This window comes from Chaetodon auriga, chromosome 4 (genome assembly GCF_051107435.1).
Source record: "Chaetodon auriga isolate fChaAug3 chromosome 4, fChaAug3.hap1, whole genome shotgun sequence".
Classification (NCBI taxonomy): Eukaryota; Metazoa; Chordata; class Actinopteri; order Chaetodontiformes; family Chaetodontidae; genus Chaetodon; species Chaetodon auriga.
In genome coordinates this window covers 16,220,485-16,246,024 of record NC_135077.1, presented here as the reverse complement: position 1 = coordinate 16,246,024, position 25,540 = coordinate 16,220,485, and the positions used below count along the sequence as shown (strand labels likewise).

The 25,540-nt window shown below is 42.7% G+C and overlaps 2 protein-coding genes across 2 annotated transcripts; one reads left to right on the top strand and one right to left on the bottom strand.

Annotated features, from left to right (window-relative positions):
- The first annotated feature begins 99 nt into the window (after positions 1–99).
- LOC143320055 (uncharacterized) lies at positions 100–23,888 on the top strand. Its single transcript, XM_076729431.1, has 62 exons — positions 100–132; positions 2,700–2,822; positions 3,129–3,328; positions 3,408–3,511; positions 4,293–4,405; positions 4,533–4,784; positions 5,212–5,286; positions 5,414–5,655; positions 6,190–6,271; positions 6,395–6,538; positions 6,798–7,000; positions 7,087–7,196; positions 7,428–7,546; positions 7,633–7,809; positions 7,901–7,932; positions 8,452–8,549; positions 8,761–8,783; positions 8,922–8,943; positions 9,036–9,063; positions 9,148–9,220; positions 9,318–9,464; positions 9,560–9,765; positions 9,924–10,018; positions 10,148–10,266; positions 10,356–10,532; positions 10,619–10,650; positions 10,743–10,840; positions 11,408–11,430; positions 11,533–11,554; positions 11,653–11,680; positions 11,786–11,870; positions 11,958–12,104; positions 12,179–12,390; positions 12,485–12,588; positions 12,695–12,813; positions 12,917–13,072; positions 13,358–13,572; positions 13,750–13,835; positions 14,398–14,534; positions 14,614–14,739; positions 14,825–15,015; positions 15,107–15,195; positions 15,599–15,726; positions 15,815–15,942; positions 16,316–16,433; positions 16,852–17,070; positions 17,209–17,379; positions 18,497–18,646; positions 18,730–18,794; positions 18,930–19,059; positions 19,355–19,440; positions 19,528–19,657; positions 20,211–20,401; positions 20,526–20,616; positions 20,756–20,885; positions 20,964–21,154; positions 21,267–21,428; positions 21,503–21,639; positions 22,121–22,263; positions 22,572–22,666; positions 22,977–23,160; positions 23,290–23,888. The coding sequence occupies exons 2-62, from the start codon at positions 2,769–2,771 to the stop codon at positions 23,379–23,381; spliced, it is 7,506 nt and encodes a 2,501-aa protein (XP_076585546.1). The 5' UTR covers positions 100–132; positions 2,700–2,768; the 3' UTR covers positions 23,382–23,888.
- A 13-nt stretch (positions 23,889–23,901) lies between these two features.
- Positions 23,902–25,111, bottom strand: LOC143319044 (lipopolysaccharide-induced tumor necrosis factor-alpha factor homolog). The gene is made up of 3 exons (XM_076727611.1): positions 25,087–25,111; positions 24,827–24,959; positions 23,902–24,513 (listed from the first exon to the last, which is right to left on the bottom strand). The coding sequence occupies exons 1-3, from the start codon at positions 25,109–25,111 to the stop codon at positions 24,405–24,407; spliced, it is 267 nt and encodes an 88-aa protein (XP_076583726.1). The 3' UTR covers positions 23,902–24,404.
- Positions 25,112–25,540: the final 429 nt, after the last annotated feature.

Sequence of the window (25,540 nt, the reverse complement as noted above, 5' to 3'; positions counted from 1 at the left end):
ATACATGTTCTTTTCCACTTGTGAAGACCTCGCCCTGTTCTAACAAACTGTATTTTCTCTAAACATCATGTTGCTTCACCGATGGAAATCTACAGAAATGCGACCTGCGCTAAAAGAGAAAACTGTGGCCGGGTGAGTGAAACTGTCACACACTCATACTTAAGCATTTTACTTAAGTGTGCATATAAGCAAAAGTCTACAAAGAGAAAGAGGAATTTCTCTCCCAAAAGTGTTCAAATTCTCTCTTTTTTATGATTATGTTGATGGATTTGGATTCATGATCATAATCAAATCCCTCCCAAGGCAACAGGTACAAAGGTCAGAGTCTGATTTTATCTTTGAAGACAGGTTCTCAGCTGTTCCTGAACAACGAATGATGAGACAGCTTTGAGCGAGCTTATGGTGTGGTTTTGTTTTTCAAAGCTTTTAAATCTTTCCCTCTTTCACTGTTTGCTGTTATTTCACAGCAAAGTCTCCGGCCAAGCAAAATGATACTAAAAGTTTCATAATAGTAGTGTCAGACCTCATGAGTCCTACAGTCATGTGGGGTCAGAAGACCAGGATTGATGTTTGGTCCCTGCTCAGCATTCTCACTGTGAGTTGGCAGTTTGGTAGTTGAACTACAGTGACACCTTGAAAGTCACAGTTAGCTCATGAATTCACTGACACTTGAATGACTCAGATGAAAAGTTGCAAAACTGCCCAAATCACATACCAGTCAGATCAGGATTTCACATTGTCCTCCATTATCAAACAGAGCAGAGAAGATACAGTAAACCTGAAGCGAGTTTATCACAGCACCTGGTAGTCCACAGGCGCAGAGTCTATAACCGAAACACCAAATAAAAGAGTTATCTGCAGTGAACACATGAGGCTATGAGATATGAGGCTATCAAAGGTGTTGATGCAAGTCCTTCATCATTAAGATTGTTTGCAGTCTTCATGCTTTCAGACTTTTGTCCTTTACCACACGTTACAACGAGGCAGTGTGTGTCAGATTTTAAAAACATCCTGTACGTGTGTGAACTTACAGAGGAATGAAGAAACGAGACGCTTGCTGAAACATTATGCAGGTCTTCTTCACAGACCATAACCACTTTACTGTCGCCGTCTTGGCAGTGGCTCAATGCCAAACTCCCTGCTAATCCAAAAATGAACAAAGAGGCAGGGGGTGGGTGCAGCTGAGGCGGGCCAAATGAAGCCTGGTTGCTGAAACCTAGCGGCTATCTGTCACTCAAAACAGCCATACCTATAATTATGTGTAACTTTAAGCCTTAATATAATGGAAACGAGTAAGTTATATAAGAATTCACCCCCTGTACAGTTGTCATGAATGGGAAAATAAGCTGTGGACGAAAGGCCTGTAAACATGTTGACTTCTGCTGTAAAGTTGGACATTTTAATATGGGGGTCTATGGGGACTGACTCGCTTTATGAGCCAGTCTCAAGAGGTCATTTGAGGAACTGCAGTTTTTGGCATGTGGCTTCATTTTTCATCCGCAGGGGTTGCTGCTTGGTCAGGTGTAAATAATGAGCCTGGATGTAGACTAGTGGAACAGGCAAAGCTTCACTACCTTTGTGATGAACAGAGCTCCAGAGCTGACCCTTAAATACATCAACATTTTCCCAGCTGTGTCCACTGCCAGCTGCACTACAGCCAGAACCAGATCACATTCAGTCTTCAAAACAAGCGCAACAAACAATCTGCCTCATCTAAGTGGACACATTTTAATAGAATTTAGGTGCACCTGTTTGGGTGTTGAGTTCAAATGTCAACAATCTTTCTCCAGAATGACTCACCCCACCTTTAAATCTACCACGATAAATACAAAAATAATAAATCTAGATGGCCACCTTCAGCCTTGGCCTTGTGAAAATCAATCTCTGTAAATTATCTAATACAGAAGCCAAAGTGTTCTGGTTTTCGTTGCAGTCTGAATAGTATTGACCAATCATGTTTTACGAGCCTGTGGTTGGAAACCAAGTTCACCTGCATGCCTACAGGTGAACACACAAGCTATCTTCTGGCAATAACTTAGCTTGTTATTGTCTTTTTAATATGTATCTGGTTCAGATTCAGATATCTATTTGTAGACATTAGCGGAAATGTTGAGCTATTGTCGAGTTTAAAAGCAGTGTTGCTAATTACACTTTAAACAATGACTGGCGCTCCGAAGAAGTCCTGACCCAGATATCCATAAATCTAGATACACTTTGGCTACACTAGAAGACCTAAAACGTTGTTTTTTTCCCTTATTGTATTTAGAACCAAAATATACATCTTATCAACGGCTTTCTTCAAGGCTTTCATTAAAAAGTCTAAATCAAAGCACTTAGCTCAGTCAAAGATGCATCCATATCAGTCCTATGAGGTCACAAAGGTTGCGTATAAAAGCCCAGACCTTAGACTTTTAGAGTTCTTTGAATATTTTATGGCTTATTCATTGGGTTCAAACACCAAACCACTGGCCGCTGCCCCCAGAGGCTAAACCGTCTCCAGATCAGGCGATGGGTTCTGAGATTGGATGAGACTTTACCTAATAGCACAGTATGGTCCAAATGTTATGGACTAATTGTATCAGCTCGGTATCTATGAGCTCTGGTGCAGTCTCTTCTCGGAAAGAAGCTTTCTTGTCACCGCCAAAGAATTCTATCAAACCACTTCCTCACTGCTCGTCTTTTCATTTCATCATTCCAAGGTGCCAGACTCGACTTCGCACTTCCTCCAGTGTGTGGGATTGCCATCGACGGACACGGGGAGAGACCACATGCAGAGGCTGAAAGGAATGCTCGAGGCGACGATGGACGTGTATACTTTCATGGTACAGCTGACAGTAACAGGAATGTTCTCAGTAGAAACACAGAAGGAATGCTGCCATAAATTCCAGCCTGACCAGTTGGTGTTGTAATGCTGTTTTTGTTTCCTTTCGTGAAGTGACAGATTAGCAATGTTGTGACGTTAGCAAAGACTTTTGCTCTACTGAATGTTCAATCTCATGTGCTAGTGTACTTGTAGCTTTTCAGGCAAACACTTTCACCCATGTATCATAAATACATTTCAATGGACTCTTCTCTTCCCTCATCCCACCCCTTCATTTTTTTCACTACCTCCATCGCCACAACCACAGCGGTCCAGCATGACGGGAGTGCCACTCCTCAGCCTGCAGGGGGCGCTGAGGTTAAACGCAGGTGTCGACCCCCTCCAGAATGAAGACCTGGTCCATATGTGGCTGGAGGTCAAGATGAAACCGCTGCTGAAATCCATCACCAAACACTTCCTGTCCTGCCTCAGCACCAAGAACTTCAGCTGCTCCACTTACCAGACTGTGTATGTCTGAGTCTCTGTCCGCCTGCACGTTTCTGTCACTTCTGTTAAAACCGTCTCACCATCCGGTCTCTTCTCGCAGGGTGAAGGAGCTCAGCCACCATTATTCTGACATGAATCCAGTCAGACAAAAGTGGATCTACACTTTTTTTATGTACCCCTTTCTGTCTGGAGACAGAGTAGCTGGTAAGGTTTTTATGTATTTAATTCAGCTTGATAATGAAATTAGCTGGATAGCACATACCGCCACTAAAGCTGCACACTCTACTACACTTGTAATTGCTCCAATGGCTCTAGAAGCATGTGCAGTATAAACAAAACTTTATGATGAGAGTGACACATTTAAGATCATCACTGAAGGCCACATGACTAATGTGATACCACAAATGCACCTTGGAAGAAGCTGAAGTTGTACCAGAAATCCCAACTCTGCATTCATTTCCATGAAAAGAAGTTCTCTGCACATCTTCCACAAGTGTGCAGCTGAACCAGGTGCTCCTCGGAACAAACCCAATATTTCTACACAGCGATGGACAATCATTTTGACTGACTGCAGCCATGATTTTTGAGGGACTGCTTAATCCGGCCCAGGGAGAATAGATCTCTGTTCATGGATTAACTACTCAGACTTTCCCATGAGTCACCTCACAGCCATTGTGTTAAGACTAGGTTGACACACACACGTGGCTGATCAGAACGTAGCTGTTATTGCACAATACAATGGAGATTTATGTAAAATTATTGACTTGTACAAAACAATGGCTATATATATATATATATGAAACTGGTAAGACATCAACAGCGAAGGAAACACAAGAAAAGCAGCAATGTCCTTTTTTTAACATAATTTAAAACCTTCAGTTAATGAAGTTCACAGGATGACGCTTCAGTTTGTTAGCATACGAGATTATTTATCTCTGCTGAAGTCTGCATACGTGTTCACTCACTGTGTGAAATCACTGTTTAGGTTGTGTGAGCCCAGAGGAGAGCAGTGAGGAGTGGCTGATGAAGAATTTTGGTGCCTTCAGAGCCATGGCCAGAATGAAGGACTTCTCAGCACTCAACATGGTCTTCAGCGGAGTGAGTTTGAGTATTTTATAGGATTTACAACACTAGTCGACCTCAGATTGGGCAGAGTTTTTTTTTCAAGTGAGTAAGTTTCTCCTGATCTTGTTCCTGCGCTCTATTGTTGTTTTTCCCCACAAAGTTGGAAGTTCTTCACCTGCTGTCTCCAGCACAGAAGGCCGAGCTGCTGATGAGGCCTGAGGTTGCAAGTTTAGACAACGGCACTCTGAGCCTGGTCTTCCACAATTTGTTGACAGGGGGCTCCGGCCCTCCCCCCACTGCCGGCCCTGGAGGGAACCACACCTGGATGACCCCTGGATACCCTCCTAATTATTATCCAAAACCCACACATCACCCATACCCACCACCACCCCCACACAACGGCCTCAGAGAGGTACAGTAATGTGGCATGAATGTTTGGATCCTGCCTTTGAATGAATTCAGTGCATGTATGGAAACTCCTACTGCATCATGTTTTGATGCCAAGTTTTCTTCAAATTTATGAGATTTTTTTCAAGGTAAGCACTGAATGTTTACAACACCTGCCTCCGCCCCTGCATGACTGCAAATGAATGCTAATGCTAATGTCTCTGCTACATCTGTAAATTAGCAAGTATTTAAAAACACTTTCATTAAATAAACTTTATATGGTGATAATATATCGGTTTCCCCATTATTGTTGTGACTCACCCCCCCAAAAAAAGAAAAAAGAAAAAGAGACATGCAGCTTTAAAGACGTTAATCAAATCTTTAATTTTAAGAAGTTAAGATGTCATTTCAAGTGATTTAAAACCACCTCACCTGCTTTGTCACACCTACAGGTTGTAAATGGGTTCATGATGGCTTTCAGACCTATTGGGAGCTTCGTTCATAACTTTGTGTCCTTCACACACGAGGTACAAGTTCACACACACACACACACAAACAAACACACACACACACACACACACACACACACACACACACACACTACACAGTCCACCTGCCGAGTGAAACGACTCCTGACCTGCTGTCTTTCTCCAGAGGGACGTGTCACAAATAAGAAGCGCCACTCTGACCCAGTTCATGCTCAACTGGACGCTGGCTGAGCTGGCAAACTTGTACCGGCCACAAAACACATCTGTAGTTCCAGAGAGCCCAAAGTTTGATGTGACAGATGTGGAGGACTGGTACCAGCAGGTCGTGATGCCGCTGCTGCAGAGCTTCTTGCCAACCGACGAAGCTCTGATGCATCCAAACATCAAACTGGCCTTCCACCGGGTGTTGTATGTCACTCTATCATTATATCCCTGCATATTCATGTATTATTTCCATACAGACTGTTATTTTTTTGTTTGATGTGTGCCCGTGAAGATAGAGTTGAATGAGTACAAGTTTAAGAAATCTACATCATAACTATAACATATATAATGATGGCTGTACGTTACCAGACCAGCATGAAACTGCTAGTTAGCGTCTAGCTTGTGAAGAAAGTGGACCATTGAACAGCTAAGAACCCAGTATTTCTCTCAGGAGTTGGTGGAGACCAAAACAGAGAACAAAACTTCATAAAGAGAAAATTCTGATTCTGGAAAACTTTATTGATTCCTGGTGGGACATTGCTTTGTGTCAACATTGAGGGTTTGTCAGCTAGATGTGAGGTGCCTCAAAAAAAAAAAAAAAAAAAATGAATGAATGGGTAAAAATGATCTTTTCCACTCGCTCCAGTCCAGGTCAGTGGATATGTTTCTCTGGTGTAAGATGGGGTATCATAATGTCTTCTAATGTCTTAACGTACATTTGTGCTTGTTTGTGTGCAGCTATTTGGACCATGTTACGGACAATGAAACCACCGAAAACCCAGATGTCTGTAGCATCACTCTGAATAAGAGCCCCTGTGGAGTGAGATTTTTTCTAATTTTTAATAATTAATGAAGTCTGAATGTTTGTCATTTTAATTCAAACTTACATGGACCTTTTGTTGCTCCTTTCAACTTACACAATCATCATTTTTTCACCCACCAGCTGACAGACGCAGTGGAAAATATGGCCCATGTTTTGCATTGTGCTGCACGCAGCAACCTGACGATGTCTGAGGTGACGATCATGAGACTGATTGAAGAGCTGACAGCACGTCTGAACTCACTGATCCAAGCGTTGTCGAAAGCAGTGAGTAGACCAACGACCCTGTCCATATTTATCATTACTTGATAACAATAACTTGAGAATAACCTGTCAAGTAAAGGTGAATTTTAAAAACAAAGACATTAATAGATAATTACAGACACACAAAACCTCCAGTATGAGACTTCAGTTATGCCAGTAAGGAGTCGCTGTTATTGACTAAAAAGGTCTCATATTTACATGTGTGTTTTCCTGCTGATGTTACCACACGTTGTAAACTCAGTACTCTTTTTTCCTCCTGCAGAACTTCAAGGAGTTGGCGTCTGAGTTTCAGCAGATCTTTAGCGAGCCGGAGTCTCCGTCTCTGACCCAGGAACACCTGAGGGACCCGGACTTCATCAAGCTCTGGTTTCAGATCAAGCTGATGCCCCTCCTGCCTGACATACCCACAGACCTCCTGTCCTGCCTCAGCACCAAGAACTTCTCCTGCCCAGTTTACCAAACCATGTGAGTGCGCAGGTTTGTCTCTCACACAGATGCAGTATGGTGTATTAAATTTCTCACGTCTTTATTTTCTCTTTCTATATGTGCAGTGTGGCTGCACTCAGCAAACACATGAGTTTCATGGATGCTAACCCGATGTACAGTCATAACATCTATGAGCACTTCGTCTATCCCTTCCTGCTGCATCACAACACCTCTGGTAAGTAAGCTGTAAGTTTCATTGTGTGTTCACAGCTGATCAAAGGTTTTGCAGATGAAATCTTAATGTGTTTTAATTTGTACTTGAGGAAAGGTGCTTAGTTACTTTACACCATTGAGTTTCAGAGTTTTGTGTTCTCTTAACCATGAATTAAAATCTAATGTGAAGACAAACTGTTAATACATGTAACTAATTTAATAAATATACATTAATTTTGCATATGTGTTTCAGACCCACAGTGTTTGTCCTCAGCCAATCACAGTGCAGATTGGTTGAAAAACAACTTTGGTTTCTTCTCAAGATTCGCCCCCATCACCGACTTCTACCAGCTGAACCCAAACTTCTCTGGAGTAAGTCTGGAAAAGGCCGAAATGTTTCATCGATAACTGACTTCACTTCATTAGAATTAATGTCTTCTCTTTTGTCTCTTGTCCAGGTGGAGGTCCTTCACCTCTTGTCTCCAAAGCAGACAGCAGAGCTGCTGCTGCTGCCTCTTCCAACTCCACCCCACAAACACGTTGTCATCAACCAGGTGTTTGACTTCCTGTTGGAGTCCCCTGAAGACAGGAACTTTACGGAGGTCCTGCACTACCTGGTCCAGCTCGCCAAAGAGGTAACAGCTTTGCTATGATGCAGAAACGTTCATGCTTTTGGAAACTTTTAACTGTCCTGGATGATGAATTGTAAAATATTCCAATCTTCAGGTGGATCCACCCTGCGGCATCTACAAACACATGTGAGTGCTGTTATTTTAATAAGATACCTGATTGCTTCGTTGCATTGTGAGGCTGTAATTGTTCAAAGTGACTCATCTTTAATGCTATAAGTTGTATAAGTCAAGTCAAGTATAACCCCAATGTGGTTCCTATAAAGAATGAAGGACAAATAAAATAAAGAATAAAGAAATGCTGATTTTTTTTCCTGAAAAAAGTATTAGATCATACTGATGGAAAAATCATATATGAATCCAGTAGTGACCTTTCAAAGTGGGACGTGAACCACTTCATAAACCAGCTGTGATCAGATATATTCAGTTTGGCTCATTAGAATTATCACTGCTAATCTCTTTGTTATTTAGCAGCTCAAAACTTTGATTTTTTTAAAGCATTATTCTTGATTTTGTGAAGGCATTTTTGGCCATTTTCACAGCTTTCTTATGAGCCTTATGCAGTTAGGATTACGTAGCTGTGGTCAAAATGTGGCCTCTAAATGTTAAATAAATGTTTTATGTGCTTTCTTTACGTTTGTGTGTCAGCTTTGTGAGACTGTATGAAGGCCTACCGTCTCTGCCTCCAAGCATGGAGCCTGTCACCTGGGCGGGCATAGACGACCTGATAACCTTGGCACCAGAGGGTCAGTGTCTGTCACACACACACACACACACACACACACACACACACGATAAACACCAAGTCACAATTACCTCCTTTATACCCTCTGCCTGGCAGCCAAAATGAGGCTTTATTTTTATACTTTAGGCTGTTTTTTAATTTAAATGTATGACAAGTGTTATCATGCGCACACAGTAGTTGACTGAATATGTTTTCTGTTTCATTTTGGACAGAGTGTGTGCCTGAAAACATCACGGTGAGATTTCTTTAGATCTGCTCAACTCATATTTCCAATGAATCTGTTTTACCTGCATTGTTGTAGCTTATGCTTCAGTTTTATAATATATTAAATCTTTTAATGTTGAATAAAATGTATTAAATCTGTCCTTCGCAGTGCCCAGTAACCCAGTACAATGGTAAGATCTTCCGTAAAGTCTCATTTAATAACTCTTTACATTACTGTGAGTGCTTCTAGAGATAATATTATTTTTTCTCTGCTGTCTGACAGATACAAACATCTGCAGAGGAATTAACAGGTATCCCATTGGTTTTGATTTGCATCCAATATTACAAAGGACTCCTTCAGTACCACTGATGCCTCTTTGCTTTTGCCTTCACAGCTCTGACTTGTTCTTGAACACGTCTATGGAAGTTTCCTGCAGTTTGCCCTTGGAGTCATATGCATGTGCAGAGGTGATTATCTCATTTAAAAGAGTCATTTATTTCTGAGAGCAGCATCAAAGCACTGTGCTGTTTGGCTAAATGACCACGTACTGTCTCACACATGCAGCTGGAGAACTTCACAGCCAATCAGCTGGTGTCTCTACTGAAGTGTGATCTGCCTGGAAACAGCAGCCACTCCAAATCACTGTGGAAGATGCTGCTGACTAAGCTGTCCCACGTGCTGAACCCAGCTCTGGACATCTTGGCTAACATGGTCAGTATCTTTTTAAACCTCTGATGAAGTTTCCATTCCGGGACAGCTCCAATTAATAGAATCTACAACAATTCAATCAATTGATCCTCCTTCAGTCCATGGTTGGTCCATCAGCGCCGGAGGTTTTGGATGTGATTGGAGAGATCAGGGTGTCGATACTGACTGATGAGCAGCTGATGAACAGCAGCTTCATCAGGAAGTGGTTCTCCGGCCGTCTGAGCGTCTTCCTGCCGCATGCGTCAGGAAGGTTTCTGCAGTGTCTGAGCCGCAGGAACCTCAGCTGTCCCTCATACCAGCAAATGTAAGCGGGACCGCCTCACCTTATGTTACACGTCCTCTTTCACAAGAACATGCAGAATCCTGGATTTGGTGTTATGAGAGATACAACCTCATGATTTTTAGCATTAAATTACCCCGATTTTATAATGTCTCTCATTCTGTCCTTGATTTTGTTGCCAGACTGCAGGTGTTTGTCCACCATTTTGACAACATGACCTTAAAACAACAGCACGTGGTCTTCAAGGATTTCGTGCTCAGCTTCCTGTCGCACTCAGGTACTCTAACCTGAACGAGTACAACGTGATATTGTCAAGCCTATTACATCTTTTTGAACTGGGATGATTGAGAGCTGGAAAATGTGTTAGCATTCACAGATATGTCTTTGTCCTCATGACTTGGTCCAGGTCCAGACTGCGCGTCGCTCTCCAATGGCAGCGCGGAGTGGCTGATGAAGAATCTGGGTCCATTTTCAGGGTTTTTGTCACTCAAGGAGCTGTTTTACCTCAACCCAGACTTCAACCCTGTAAGATTCACTGTCTGCTAACATCAAACAACAGCTCTGCTCTTTCATTGTTGTTTTCAGCGGCAGTAAACTTATTTTGTTCCATTTAGCTGGAGGTCCTTCCGTTCCTGACTCCAAAGCAGACTGCAGAGCTGCTGGTCTTGACTCTGCCTACTCTTCCAGACAAAGACGTCGTCATAAATATGATCTTTGATCACCTGACTGAGTCTCCTGATGAGGGGAAATTCGCAGAGTTCTTGTCTGAGCTCGTCATGGTGCTCGAGCGGGTAAGAAGATAAACATGATTCCTCTTCAAAATTTACACTTTGCACGACTCATTGAAGGTAATGATGTCTTTTTTCTTTATTTGAAGGGAAACCTCTCCTGTTCGTCCTACAAAACGCTGTGAGTTCACATGTATTCATGTTTTGTTTTTTTTATAATTAATTATGTGAAACATAAAACTGTGATTTTAACCCCACATGTTGCTGCTCCAGGTTTGACAGACTGGACTTGGCCATGGCCACCGTTTCTCTCGAGCTTGCATCATCCATCATTTACAGCAAGATGGCCTTGTCTAAGCACATACCAGTCGGTGAGAAGCATACCTTGTAAAATGCAGTAATATAATACTTACTCTCTTTGTGGAAGATGTTTACCTTAATGGGCTTTAAAGTCGGAAAAATCGTCAGAAAAATTCAACCCTAAGATGATGTTGACGTTATGGCTGCATCACTCAATCGAATGGAAATATTTTGGATGTCTTTTGCATCTTTGTAAACTTATTTCCACAAAATGCTCCCTAACTGAACGCCATTACTTAAATGCATTATTGTTAAATTGAGTTTCAGCTCATTCAACTGTTTGACCTGCAGCTGCTCTCATAGTGTCGTCTTTGGCTGCAGCAGGCTGCAAAAAATCAGTTGTTGTAGGTTTAACTGGCACAGTAGATAAACCAGTGTGATCTCCAGTATCAAAGTGAAGCAATAATTAAAGTGGAACAACCTGCCACTAAAAAACAACCATTGGTCAATATTAGGATCAGATTCTGTGCTGTAATCAAGTTTATTATCTTACATGAACATTAACGTGTCTTTATTTATCCTGTCATGATGTAAACTCATTGAAATTGGCTTCCTAATATGTATGTCTTTTATTATAGGCTGCATCATATACAGTGGAGAGGTAATTACACCTGATTTTCATGTTGTTTCCTGAATATTGTTTGTGCTGCATTGATTTTATGATGGGAGACTCACAATCATCTTAATCTGTTTCTCCCCAAAGTGCAATGTTACCATGATAAATGGTAAGTCGTCTCGCTGCTTAAAAAACTTTATTGATAAAATGATTCACTATTTGAATGTTAATAATCACCATGAATTCATCTGTTTCTATGTCTCACAGAAACAGACATTTGTGCTGGAGTGAACAGGTGGGATTTATGAACCGCTCTGTGGTATCTTACTTTGAGCTTGTTTTTCATTTTTAATTTTCTGTCAATAAATGTTTGACGTCCTTTTTTATTTGGAAACTACAGCACAATGCTGCAGCTCCACCTGAACAGCGGGCAGATGACGGGACGTTTCTGTGACTTTGCTGTTGAGGAATTCGCTTGCGCCTCGGTGAGACGCTGTGGGAAACAGTTTCAGTCTGATCTTCAGTGAGTTTTCTGATCTTCATTTCTCACATTCGGCTCTTTCGTCACACAGCTGTCGGCACTGAAAGCAGAGGATCTGGCAGCGATGCTGGCGTGTAATCGCTCCGCCAACTCCAGCAGCTCCAGACCCGTCTGGAAGCTGCTCCTCTCCAAAGCCTCACACGTTCTGGATGAAGCTCTGGATCTTCTGACCAACAAGGTGTGAATCAGCAACACTCCTCACATCACGTTTTCCTGGTCAGATCTAGACTCTGGACTCTTTTTTTCTTGCAGACTCTGGACCTCAGAAGTCCTGCAGCATCAATGGTGTTGGACTCTATACGAGAAATCCGATTGGACATATTCACCGAGGCCAGCATCAATAATCCTGCTTTCGTCCAGCTGTGGTTCAACCGCCGGCTGCTTCCATTCCTGCCAGCTGTTTCCCCTGACTTCCTGTCATGTCTCACCACCAAGGGACTGAACTGCAGCACCTACCAGCACATGTGAGCTCATGCCTTTACTGCTCCGATTTCAGCATAGATCCTGTCAAGATATTATCATTAACCACGCGACGCCTCATGTCGTTTCTGAACTCAGCGTGCAGATTTTGAGCCGTTTCCAGCCACACATGACAATCCCCAGGCAGATGTCTGTCTACACACACTTCATTAAGGTTTTCCTGACCAGGAATAACAGTGCAGGTAGAGCGTCAACCAGTACGGTTAAGATGTTGTAGCCATACTCATAATCATAACTCAAAATAACACCTGGGACTAAGTTGAATTTGTCGTGTGTCTTGTGGTGCAGACACGAGCTGCAGCTCAAACACTAACAACAGTGGGGAATGGCTGCAGAAGAACCTGGGAGGTTTCTCTGTCCTCGTGTCCATCCAGGACCTGCAGATGCTCTATTCCAACTTTTCAGCGGTACTTCCTGTTGCATCGCCTCTCCTCTTTTTAAATTTCTGTGCTTGTTTCCGTTTTTTTGTCTAATCTGTGTTGTTCGTTATTTGTCTGTTTGCACACACAGATGGAAGCCTTACCACAGCTGACAGTCAGACAGCTAGCCGAGGTGTCCGCCACGCCTGGCCAGCTCACCTCCTCTGCCATGGTTGCAATGGTGATGAAACACGTCCCCGACCAAGCCCTCCCTGCTTTCTTTGATTACTTGTCGCCTGCTATCGTGGTGAGTGTGCGTCAAACACTAGTTTTCAGATAATATCTCCACCTTGATTGTTGTCTGGAAAGAATGTTTTTGTCAGCATGAACAACATTTATCTACTTCTCTAAGGGAGAAGATTTCATGATTCATACACTTCCTGTCAAAGTTTTGCCTTCAGAAAATGAAATTCTACCTACTAAATCCAATTTCTAAAAGGCCGGCTTTGTTGTCGCGTTGGAGAAAAATTGTTTTTCTTGTTTTTTTCTCTCTAAGGTTCCTTATTTTCCCCTCGTTTCTCTTTCCCTGCAGGCTCATCAAAACATGCTCCCCGCTGCGGTGAGGTCGGCCTTCTTGCAGGTTGTGTTTGACCGTGCAAACCTCTCAGATCACTCTGTGGACGATTCAGTGGTTTCGCTGTGGCTCCACAACCGACTGCGCCCCCTGCTGGTCAACCTGTCCCCACTCCATGTTGCACCGTTCTTCAAGATACTGGCAGGAAGAAACTGCAGTATCGAGCAGCAGGGGTGAGTGTGTGGAGCCAGAGCTAACGATTCATTTTACTGGAATCCTGGACATGTTTTGGTCTTAGACATTGTTTTTTTTCCTCATCTCCAAGTTGCCTTTATGGGATTCCATATACATGTCAATGAATGTAGCAATACAACAGACACAAAACTGAGTTTATTTATTTTTCATTGCAGAGTCGGAGACCTGAATGCAACAATCTCCACGCTCAGTGAAGTCACACAGAAAGAAATCCACAATCACATCGTTCAGACTCTCAAAGGTAAAGAAAGCACAGTGAAACATGCAAAATATGTTACAGTAGTAACTGTAAGGGTTTTTTTTTTGGTGTCAATCCACAGCTGGTGTGTTATGTGAGGTGGTTTATTTGGTAGGTGGTTATATTTACGTAGCAATGATATGGATTCGTTCCTCCTGTCAGGATTCTACCAACATTTTGACTTGTAATCCACACAAAAAGAGATTTTTTCAGATATTTTGTAGAAAAGGAAGGACAATAAAGTCAGCTACAGAGACTTAAGCCCAGACAGTTTATCTCTATATTTGTATTAGTGGTGACTGGGTATGCATGTATTTCCATTATTTATTTATTATTTATTTTTCATTAAAAGCTCCTCTGGGCTGTCAAAGAGCACAGAGGACATATCTTAAGTGCCATTTTAAACCTTTTTTTTTTTTTTTACATATAATGTTCAATAAACCCTTCCTTTTCTAACACTGTTGATGGTGCAGCAAGTATATACATATTGTTAACAATATTAATGAGTTCATATCCTACAGCCTTCATTCTGACGGCCCACCTCTTTCACTCTCCTTCGTTCCAGGACCAGTCCCTCTCCAATGTTACGGCGACGGCTACAACCACAGTTTCTACGCCTTCTTGAAGCGCTCGTTCATGGCATTCCAGTTCCCCAACCTGACCACCTTCCTGTCCCTCATGCCTCACGACAGGATGCATCAGGTACGTTAAATGAACGTTATGGAGGGTTAGGATGTGAGGAGGAAGAGGACGACTCATTTGATGTTTGCTCTTCTTCTAGCTGGTGAACTCCATGCCTCCGTCAGATCTCGGGGATTTTCTCCGTCGCCCTGATGTTGTCGACAACGATGCAGAGCTCTGTGTGATCTACAACAACTACGTCCAGACACCGACTTTCCTGGAGACTGTACGTCCCACACGCATTAAAACAACAAAAAGTGCAAACACATGTTGATGATATAATGTTATTACTGCATATATTACTGCGACAGGAGTCCATCCCGGCGGTGGTGCAGCGGCCCACGCTGCCTTGCGTCTGGCCCATGGCTCTCAGCAGCTCCAACAGGTCAGATGTCAACGCTTGGTTTGACCAGCGCCTCCACAGCTACTTGGCCTTCCTCACGAAGAGTCTGATAAGCCCCAGCAGCACACACAACGCCTCCTGCCTGGCCTTCCAAAAGCTGTACGTGTGCTTTACTCAACATCATAACCCCTTTTTTACTTCATGTCATTTTTGGGTGTTTTCAAATAATTTCTTCTGGTTTCATTTTCAGTGTTTCAGTTCTCGGTGAATACAACTACACTGCTGCAGACTTCATGAGGCGAGATGTGTTCAACACCATCCGGTCGTATCTCACCTCAGGTCAGTCCTCACAATAACAGACCTACTTTATCACTACGTTTAGTGACTTTTAAGACCCCTTTAGTGACAAATCGAGTGATATTTTAGGCTCAGGTTTTCCCACCAATGTTTCTCAGTGAGTGTGCTCTCGTGCTGTGACTCTCTGGGCCGACTGTGTTCAGTCAGTGGAGGAGAGCAGCAGCACGTTCAGTCGACCAATCAGCAGCCAAAATGGAAACTTGAATGAGATGTGACAAGTGCAGGATAGATGCTACAACCCTGATTCCAACCTTGATTCTGCATAAAACAGAAATAAAAACAGAATGCAGCGTGGAAAAGGGCCAAATATTGACTCTCTACGTTTCTTTCTTTCTCTCTCTGGCTTCCCTCGGTAAAATCCTCCATTTGTAATCTGTCGTTTTAGCGACCGTGCCGAGGTGTTACAACTCCAGCGACCCAGAGCTAAACTCTACCGCCTGGTTTGCTGAGTACATCGGCCCTTTCATGCCTTTCCTCACTCTGGAGGAGCTTCAGACGTTTGGATCTGCACAGGTATTGATCCTAATCTGGGGACTCATCAGGTTTTATTCACTGAGATTGAAATGTGATCGATGATGTGCTGACCACCTTTCCTCTGCAGGTTATCCAGGTGTTCACGGTGAACCCTTTGAACATCGCCCTCCTCAACCACTCCGTCTTACCTCTCAACCTCACCAACTATTACACCCAGCTCATTTACCAACAGGACAGCAACTTCAACCCCTTACTGTGAGTCAATGTGTCGCAGCTTTCAGCCACATGGCCACAAATACATAGAATCACAAATGTGACGCACATCTACAGCAGTAAAATGCAACATATACATTAATGCAGCAGTGATATTAATCCAAAAACATCAGATATGATAGTAAAACACTGACAGAGAACACTTTACTACATAATGAATACTTTTACTAATGCTTTTTGTAGATAATTTGGACTTAAATCAAGTTTTGAATGTCCAAGTTTTCCGTGTAGTCGAGTATTTTAACAGAGTGGTATTAGTACTTTTGTTCAAGTAAGGAATCTGAATACTTCTCCCAGCTCGGCGTGAACAGTAGTATCCTGTCTGTGTGTAAGTGATTCTTCTCTCTGTCTGCAGTCTTCCTCTGTTGTGTCGGTGTGTCGCTCCTGGTCCAGCATTCAGCCAGCTGACTGCACAAGAAAGTATGACAGTTCTGTACAACCTGACCACTCTCTGTACAGACCTGGACCCACAGGTGAAAACACACAAATACGCACATGCTTTTCTAACTTTTTTTTTTTTTTGGTTTAACAAACAGGTGTCAATTTTCAAATCTGATACTGTGTTAAACATAAATAAAAACATAATGATTCACAAATGAATGTTTTACTGACAAGTTTTCCCGAGCTTGTGTAGTACTGTTAACATGAATATTATTAACATGTTTGAAACATTCATCAAATTCAGAATAAGCAGACATAAATGAAAAATTAAAAAGCTGATGAAGTAAAACACACAAGTGATACATAACTGTTTTGAAGGTATGAGCAAGCATTGAACAGTAGGGGTACAGATCGAGTTTTGGGTAAGGGTTCTGCTCTGTGTACAAACACTGCTCTATTCACACAGAAATGTAACCGCAGCTGACAAAATTTGGACTTTTTCCTTTGTAGGTTTCTGCAGCTTTGGCGGGTAACCTCGGTGACAACATTGATGCCATGGCCATCGCGGCCCTCGGCAACCAAAGCACCGGCATGTCCACGGGTCAGATCATGATGATAAAGCCTCAGGACCTACTGGCTGCCCTCAGCACTCTCAGCGGTGTGATGGGCTGGAGAGAAGGTCAGGCCAGGGCCATTATCCTGTCTCTGCTGTCTTCAGGGACCATGAAGGTAGCCGCCATTTGTCTGTCTGTCTGTCTGTCTGTCTGTGTGTTTTATTGAAGTCAGATTTGATATCATGTCTGTGAGCAGCCAGAAAAAAAGCTGTTCTCATCAGTTTGCTGCCTCCATCCTTTTCCATCCCACCAGATCAACGACACGTCGTCGTTGATCATGCTGGGCTCTCTTGTTATGGGAATACCTGCGACAACGCTCAACAGCATCGACGGCTCCCAGCTGCTCGTCGCATCCAAAAATCCTGCATTTCTGACGCACTTGATGTCGGCTCCACAGGTCGTCCAGCAGACCATCGTTACTCAGGTATGACAACTTCACTTCAGTTCAACACTTTCACTTCAAGTACACATTTTCACCACTAACTAGCTGCTTATTAGCATGCATATTAATAGCATATTGACTCATTTTTGGTTATTACAAATCACTTGTTATTGCCTTATTCTGCAGGACCATATCCTACAAATGTTGTGCATGAATTACAGTCTTAATCACCTAAATCTTGGTAACCTTAACCCCCAGAATAAGAGCCAATACCCTACCAATATGCATGCTAATAATCAAAACTGCCCCATTACAAGTTTCCCCCAGAAGATACTGACTTTGTACAGCATCCAGCATCCTGTAGTTTTACCATTTGGATAAAGGAAAAACTACACAAAAACGGAGGAAAGAAAAGGGAGAGAAGTCACAAAAAGCACAAGAGGAGGGATCCAGACATGCAGCAGATGTAAAATTACAACACGGATAAACAGAATGACAATATCTAATATGTTAAAGTGCAAGCATAAGTAAAGCATTGGATGGATTGTCTGTAAAATGAAAAAATCCTGCAGAGTTATGATTCATTTCTGCCTAAAAGCCACAAAATTACTTTAGGCAAAAAATACGATGAAAATATCCCATGAAGTTAGTAAGTTAGGAACTTTATTGTCCAAGGTTTGGAGAGCTGTGTTCAGCTTCACCATATCGTGTTAAAAACAGTCCACGACAAACAGCATGGACACAGTATTAACTGACAACATGATACATTCAGATAACAATAAGACTAAATGAAATTGGTGGATAAAGTGAGTTTATTGCCTAAACGTTCACCATATTTATTATGTGTTCTGCTGCTGCCCGTTGGAGACAAAGAGTGATGCACTCTGGGATGGTAAAGCATGTAATTCGCCTGGTTGTGGCTTGTCTGTTTGCATGATCTGAGCGTTTCCTTTGAACCATCACATCCACAAGTCTTTAGCTTTTTGTTCTTCTCCACCATGCTGGAAAAACCATCCCGCTGCATTTTACCCATTGCAAACTGATGTTGATTTACTGATGCCACCAATGCCAGATGGGCCGATTTAGACCATACACAGAAATCATGTCATGGACTAATCTGAAACACATCTTTAACTGAACCTCCCGCCTGCTCACCCAGATCATATCAGTGAACGACAACAGTGACGTGATCATACAGAACGTTCCAGATGAATTAGCCACTGAGATCCCTCGTGCTTTCCTGACGACCTTCTTAAGCAGCCGCAGCGTCGTCGCCACAATCAACGGGAAGAAATGGAAGCGGCAGCAGGTAAGATGCAACACTGACACACACACCTGCTGAACACACCTACGGGGCAGAACGTCATTCCAGCCTGTGTGTTCTCTTTTTAGGTCGAGTTGTTCTACAATGTCGTAGCAGTGGAGAGTTCGACTGCAGCTCTGGGAGGTGCAAATAAGTGAGTTTTGAAGAAGCTTTCAATCAAGAGTTGACAGAAAACACCCAGTCAGTCCTGTGGGTGTGTTTCAATATGTGCATGACATCACTCTGCGTGTGTGTGTGTGTGTGTGTGTGTGTGTGTGTGTGTGTGTAGTCTGTCCTCCTCAGTGCTGCAGGGGTTCACGTGCACCGGAGTGAGCACGCTTTCAAAGGCGCAGATCAAGAAGCTGATCAAAGCGAGCCGGAGACAAGGCAAGAACAAGGTCGTACTGGTGGAGACTCAGGTGAGAGCGTGGCACAGTGTGTGTGAGTGTGAGTGTGTGTGTGTGTGTGTGTGTGTGTGTGTGTGTGTGTGTGTCTGGAATACAGCTCAACATCTTTTCTCCTGCAAATCACTGCTTATCATTGTTATCATTATTAATAATTTTGTTATTATTATGTTAATTTTGTTTTTAGTTTAGTGTTTTTAGTAGTAGTAGTAGTAGTTGTAGTTGTAGTAGTAGTAGTACAGTAGTATAGTTGAACAATAAAGGAGAAACGCACAGAATTGGTCACAGTTTTTGCTCGTCTCACCGACAGTTGACCTGCATGTACAACTACATTAAAGGAGACTCAGACGTCACCAGCTTCGACCTCTATCCTCCTGATGTGCTGCTGTACTACGAGTGAGTTCACAATTATTTGTGTTGGAGTAGAACGAAATCGTGTGGGATTACAGAGCCGTTTGTGTCATCCTCTCCGTCTCTCTGCAGTTACTCCCTGGTGCCACAGGCCAGCTGCAGGCTCTACTTTGAACAGCTGTCGGAGGCGGACTTCTCCGTCTTCTCCTCCGCCCTCAGCTACAAACTGACCGATCTGTTTGCCAACGCCAGGAGCTGCTTGGTGAGTCAACAACAATGCACACATCTCAAGTGAAGTGGCCAGGTCCTGAGTCCTACATTAAGGTATTAACTTAATCTAGATTAAAGTTGCTCCAGGACTAAATTAAAGTTTAAATGAAATCTCCAAGGAGAACGATTCACTTTTGATTGTTGTTGTCTGTCAGTGGAAACACCTGGGTTGTCTGAAAGTGTACAAAGACAATGCAGAGGGAATTATTTCACTGTCTGTTTCAACATCTGTACTTACTTTTGCTTTTTGTGCTCCAATCTGATCTTTTATTTAACACTGGAGCCTGAAATTAAGCTTAAGTTAGTCCAGGACTCCACAGTGAAGCAGTGATTGACTGAAATTCAAGTGCTTCAGAAAGCCTCTTTCTAAGACAAGCTTTGTAGATTATACCCTATTAATTATTTCATCGATAAGATTGATTAAAACTGAAAAATACATGCGAGTGTACAGCACAGTGTCAGTGTAAATCTAACTCATTTCAGATGCTTAGTCTTCATTTATCATCTGAACTGCAATTAATTTCTGTTCTTGTTTAATTTCTAAGGGTATAACGGGCAAAAGTTTGACTAAAGATAATATATCAGTGTTGGGAAACATGTGCTGCACTCTGAATGGGTCCTACATCGAGAACTCTGACCCGTCCATCCTGGAAAAGCTCAAAAACTGCCCAGACCTCACCGACAATCAAGCAGCTGCTGCTCAAGCTCTGCTGCAGGGCGGGACAACGCAGTACGGGTATGTGAAAATCGTGCAACCTCTTTGCTGTGCGTCCGTGTATCTGCAGATTCATAGCTGACCACCAGCCTTCTGTGTCCTCTCAGATATCCCAGTACTTTCTTTTTTGTTTTTCAATAACCAGAGCTCCATCGACATGGACTGAACAGACCCTGCAGGACCTCGACATGTTGCCGCTGTATTTCACTTCAACCTTCTACGATAACTTTGACAAAGTGAGTAACACGTGAATACATGAATGTAGGAGAGCAGGTGACTGCATCTCCATCCCTCTGGGGCATTTCGTCACCTGTCCGACATTGCGTTGAGGTTGGTCATCTTTGCTATTTTGAACTGTTTTATTCCTGCGAGCAGAAAACAAAGCGGAGCTTCCTGAAGTACTTCCTGGAAGTTCTGAAGAGCAACAACGTGGAAAGGCAGAAGCAGAGGAATCTGAAGAAAGAAATAAGGAAATCCATGAAAAAGAGGTCAAAGCGATCTACAGGTGAGTCTCCCTTCATTATCTGCTGCTCATTTCTTCTTCATTAATCCAATTTCAACTATTTTCTTTATTGTGTTTTAGTTAACGAGTGCACTGTGGGAGAGATCACCCAGGTGACCATCAGCGACGAGACGTTCCCCTTTGACTACGACGACGTTACCCAGTTCAACTGCTGCCTCAGTGCCACCACTGTCAAAGACAACCTGGACGCCATCACTGCGAAGGTGGACCAGGAGGAATACCTCGCCATTGTTCTCAGCAAACTGAGAGAGGTAGGTGGTGAGAGCCAGTTGAGTTGAGTTTGCTATTAAATGCATATTATTAGTAGGGGTGTAAGAGGTCCTCAGATCAGGTTAAGCCTTATTGCTCCTTACATTTTTACAGGCTTACGCTGCCAGTTCCATCATTCCAGAAAATCAGGTTCAGCTCTTGGGCCCGGCGTCCCGTGTGGCCACCGCTGCCGACATCAACATGTGGAGCATCACTGAGATCGACACGCTCTCTGCTCTGATGGACTCCTCTGAAGGCCAGTGGGACCCGACCATGGTGAGCAAACAGGCCAAGTGTGCTGTGAATGTGTGCGCTCGGGTTCTCATGAATCAGTGTTCCCTCTCGCGCAGGCTAAGGCCATCATCTCCAAGTATCTGAGTAAGGACGGGAACAAGCTGGGCAGCGCTGAGCTCAACGTCATCGGAGGACCCAACCTGTGTTCTCTGGACGTGGACGTATTGAACAGCATTTCCCAACAAAGCCTCAGGTAAGAAGTCAGGGCTGTGTGTGTCTTTAGAGTCCAAACTGAGGTTACTGTTTGTGAGGTTTATTCTAGTGTCTTTAGGAGAATATGTGCTGTGAATCAACATGCAGACTGAAAACATGTAGAGGAGGTGGTGGTAGTGGGCGGCCTGTACAACCCACCCACCTCTTTATACAGTAAGACAAACGAAATCCTGATTTTCAAAAAGTTAACTTTCACTCATTGACTGGAGTGCGCAGTTTTCTTGTCTTTTAACCACAATCAGAGCTCCCTTCAACCTTTATTTCAGGTCTTTCTCCCTCAGGCCAAATGTATCAGTGACGAGTCTGACACGTATGAATTTGGTAAAAGTCGTACAAAAAGACAACTCAGATTCTGGTGTGTGGACACTGTCCTTTGTATTCTTGTTGGTTTCTTTGGCATCCAGCAGCTGCTGTGTTGTTTAATTTTCGTCTCACACTGAGCACGTTCGTGTGTCCTGCAGAAACGCCGACGCCTTGACCGTGTCCAACTGCACCACAGAGAAAAAGAAAGCCCTGTTCGCCATCGCCAGACAGGCGTATAGCACAAGAACACGGTCTGAAACTGTTCCTGCTTCCGACTACCAGCTCTCACGAAATTACCTCGGTAGGCAAACACACACACACACACACACACACACACACACACACACACACATATACTGCATGCACAGAAATATGAAATAAAACTCTGAACTAAACACATTGCAAAAAAAAAAAAAAAAAAAAAAAAAACATTGCATGCTCTCTTGTTGGACATTTCAAGTGTTCTTGGAGGCCCCCTGGTGGGCTCCAAGCAGGCACTTACAGTAGTTTGCTTATGCGTTGGGCTGGCTCTGCACATGTAGAAAAAACTACATTTGCACACAGACAGATTACGGTGAACTCACTGTTCATTTCTTTTCTCGTCTGCAGGAGGTGCAGATTTAAACTATGTCAAACGTCTGTCGGCCTCCAATATCAACATGGACCTGGCGACCTTCACCAGTCTGGATGAGAACGTCGTACTGGTCAGTGACGTATTTGTGTGTTTTGTAATTGAGATTCTTTTATATTTTAGCAGTGTTCTTGCAAGGCGCATGTCTTCATAAGGTACATTGATTGTTTATGAAAAGTTTCAGGTGGGTAGCGACAGCAAAGACAAATCACTGAAGTACTTGAAGGACTTGATAGCTGGTGGTGATTAGATTTTAGGTTCTGCAGGATTGAAAAGTAAATGACATTTTCAGATTTGAAAATCTGTGAACACATCCTTTAAATAAGAGTGTGTTTATTTGCAGATAAATATACAACACAGTTTATCTTCTCTGCTCTCTCTAGAGCCTGAATGTTCCTGAAGTTAAAGGTCTTCTTGGCACCAACCTGGATGATTTGAGGTCTTATCAAAACCAACCGCTGATAAAACAATGGATCAGCAGGCAGCCCCAGTCCCAGCTCGACATGCTGGGACTGGGGCTCCAGGGAGGCAGGGCTGACCCGACCACCAGCTCCCCTGCCACCACAGGTGAGCACTGAAAATGCTGCATGGTGTATGGTTATAATAATTAGCTAGCTAGCTAGCTACATCTGATAAAATCTGTTAGCGACAATGTGCTATTTTTCTCTAAACTGAGTTTGTTTGTGTCTGTTTTAGGAAGCAACGGTGGCCGCATTCGAGCAGACGCTGGCTTCTCCTTCTTTGTCCTCATCGTGCTCCTCCTCACTCCTCAGCATATTCTCGTATGATTAAACACAGGACTGATGATTGTAACTGATCTATGAAATATATTTTCCCTCATAGAAGAAAATACATGTTGAAGTAGATGATGCAGACAGCCAGGGTTACCTCAAAACACAAGTGACACAAAATGGCAGTTGCTATGTACCAAACTGTGTTGCATTCTATGAAGAGAATATGTAATCTGTAATAACAGTACAGTAGATGTGAATAATGCTTTCTTAATTCATTTGTCCTTCAGTACCAAGTATGTATGAGACCGTTCCACATGTAACTTTTATGCACTTACATTATATTTACTTAACTCTTTGTTGTGGTGGTTCAGTGGTTTTAATTGTTAAAATGAAAGCTTAACAGATAAATTAAGGTGATTTCTGCTGTTTCTGCTGCATTTGTTTTCATGCATTCCCATGTGTACATTTTGAAATGGCACTTACTTAAGGCAGACTTACCTAATGCATGCCTGGAGCTGTATGAGATTAATATTAAATGCACATTGTGTGTAGTTGCACTCTCATCAGACTGCACGAGTCACAGTTTATTCATATTCAAGGTTTGGACAGAGGCTCACATCATTTCAGTAACACATTTAGTGACAAAATCACCAGTAAGTTTGAGCTGTAAGTAAGTGGCCGTCCTCTGTTTCTCCAGTGTCACAAATAACAGCTGAATAAGAGGCATGTGTGGACATATAACAGTGTCAGAGTCAGCCTTTATTACTGTCGGATTCAGTATAATTACATTTTCTGAATTCAACAGTGGTTCATTCAGGAGGAAACAGCTGTGTGTGGTGTGCTGTGCTGATGGATGCGCTGGAAGTTTAACCCTAGGAAGGACGCCATATCAGTCAGGGCCACAACTAATGATTTTCATCACCTGCGCATGATTTTCTTGATTAATCAATCAATTATTAATCAAAGAAAAGCATTTTAAACACATTTAAGAAGCATGAAACAGTTAATTTTAGCACTGATTTTTTTTGTCATTCGACTAATCAGTTAATCGACGAACCATTGCAGCTCTAATATCAGTTATAAGCGCTTATAGACGCCAAGTACAGTCTTGCAGGTAGGACAGGTGTGCTTTGCATCTCTCAGCCGGTCCACACAGAACGGGATGAGACAGCAGCCTAAAACAAAGCTGAGGAGAGCAGCTAATGTCAGGATCATCTGTTCATACAGTAAACTGCATATGTATTTATCAAATTATCTTTAACAATAAAGGTCAGGTCATCAGCCACTGCGCTGTGTAATTAATTACACCTGGTTCATTTTGGACTACATTTTAGCCCCGTTAGCAGTTCACCTCTAACACATTCCCACTTGACAGAGTCATGCTGGCTTATTTCCTCTGCTCTGTGCTAAGCTAGGCTAATTGCTCATCTTGCTAATAGATTCATACTTAACGCATATGAATATTATGCTGGAGCCAATGACACTTCACTGCTTCTTACCCACAGAAGAAGAGTCCTCCACAGAAAAGGTAGGTGAGCAAACCAGCGGAGTACTCCACCTTGGAGAGTACTGTCTGATGACACTTAGGACAGGCAATCTGAACTGGACTGTCCCCCAACTGACCGACTGTCACTGGACCAAATGAGGAGGATAAGACCAAAACAGTGAGGACAGAAATTAGATATAAATTGGAGTTATGTTATTATGAGGAACAATCTAACTGTAACTGGGCTCCTTTATTCAAACAGCATGGACTCACCAACGGCCATTTGTGTGTTTGCCATCATGCCTGTGAATAATTGATATCAAATATATTGGTAAATACAGGCTGCAACATGCACATATGAGAAACAAATTCACTAATAAAAACAAGATTTTGATGTCGGCGATGATATGTAAGTAAGTCATGGTCATCATAAATGCTTATTCAACTTGATTATTGACTGCCTCTACCTTAACGTAATAACATATTAGAAACTATCTTGTCTAAACGCGCATTTATCACGAGCACTGAGACTTACAGATATACAGTGTGCTGGGATTCAGTAGCATTTCTTGGTTCTGCACAAGTTAAACAAGTTTGCAACGTAACAAGAAAACTATTGAACAGATACTCACTAAAATCCTATAAATACTAACATAATCATCTTAACACACGAACAGAAACTTTTTCAAATAAGGCAGAGTACTCACAGTGTATGAGCCTGTTTGGC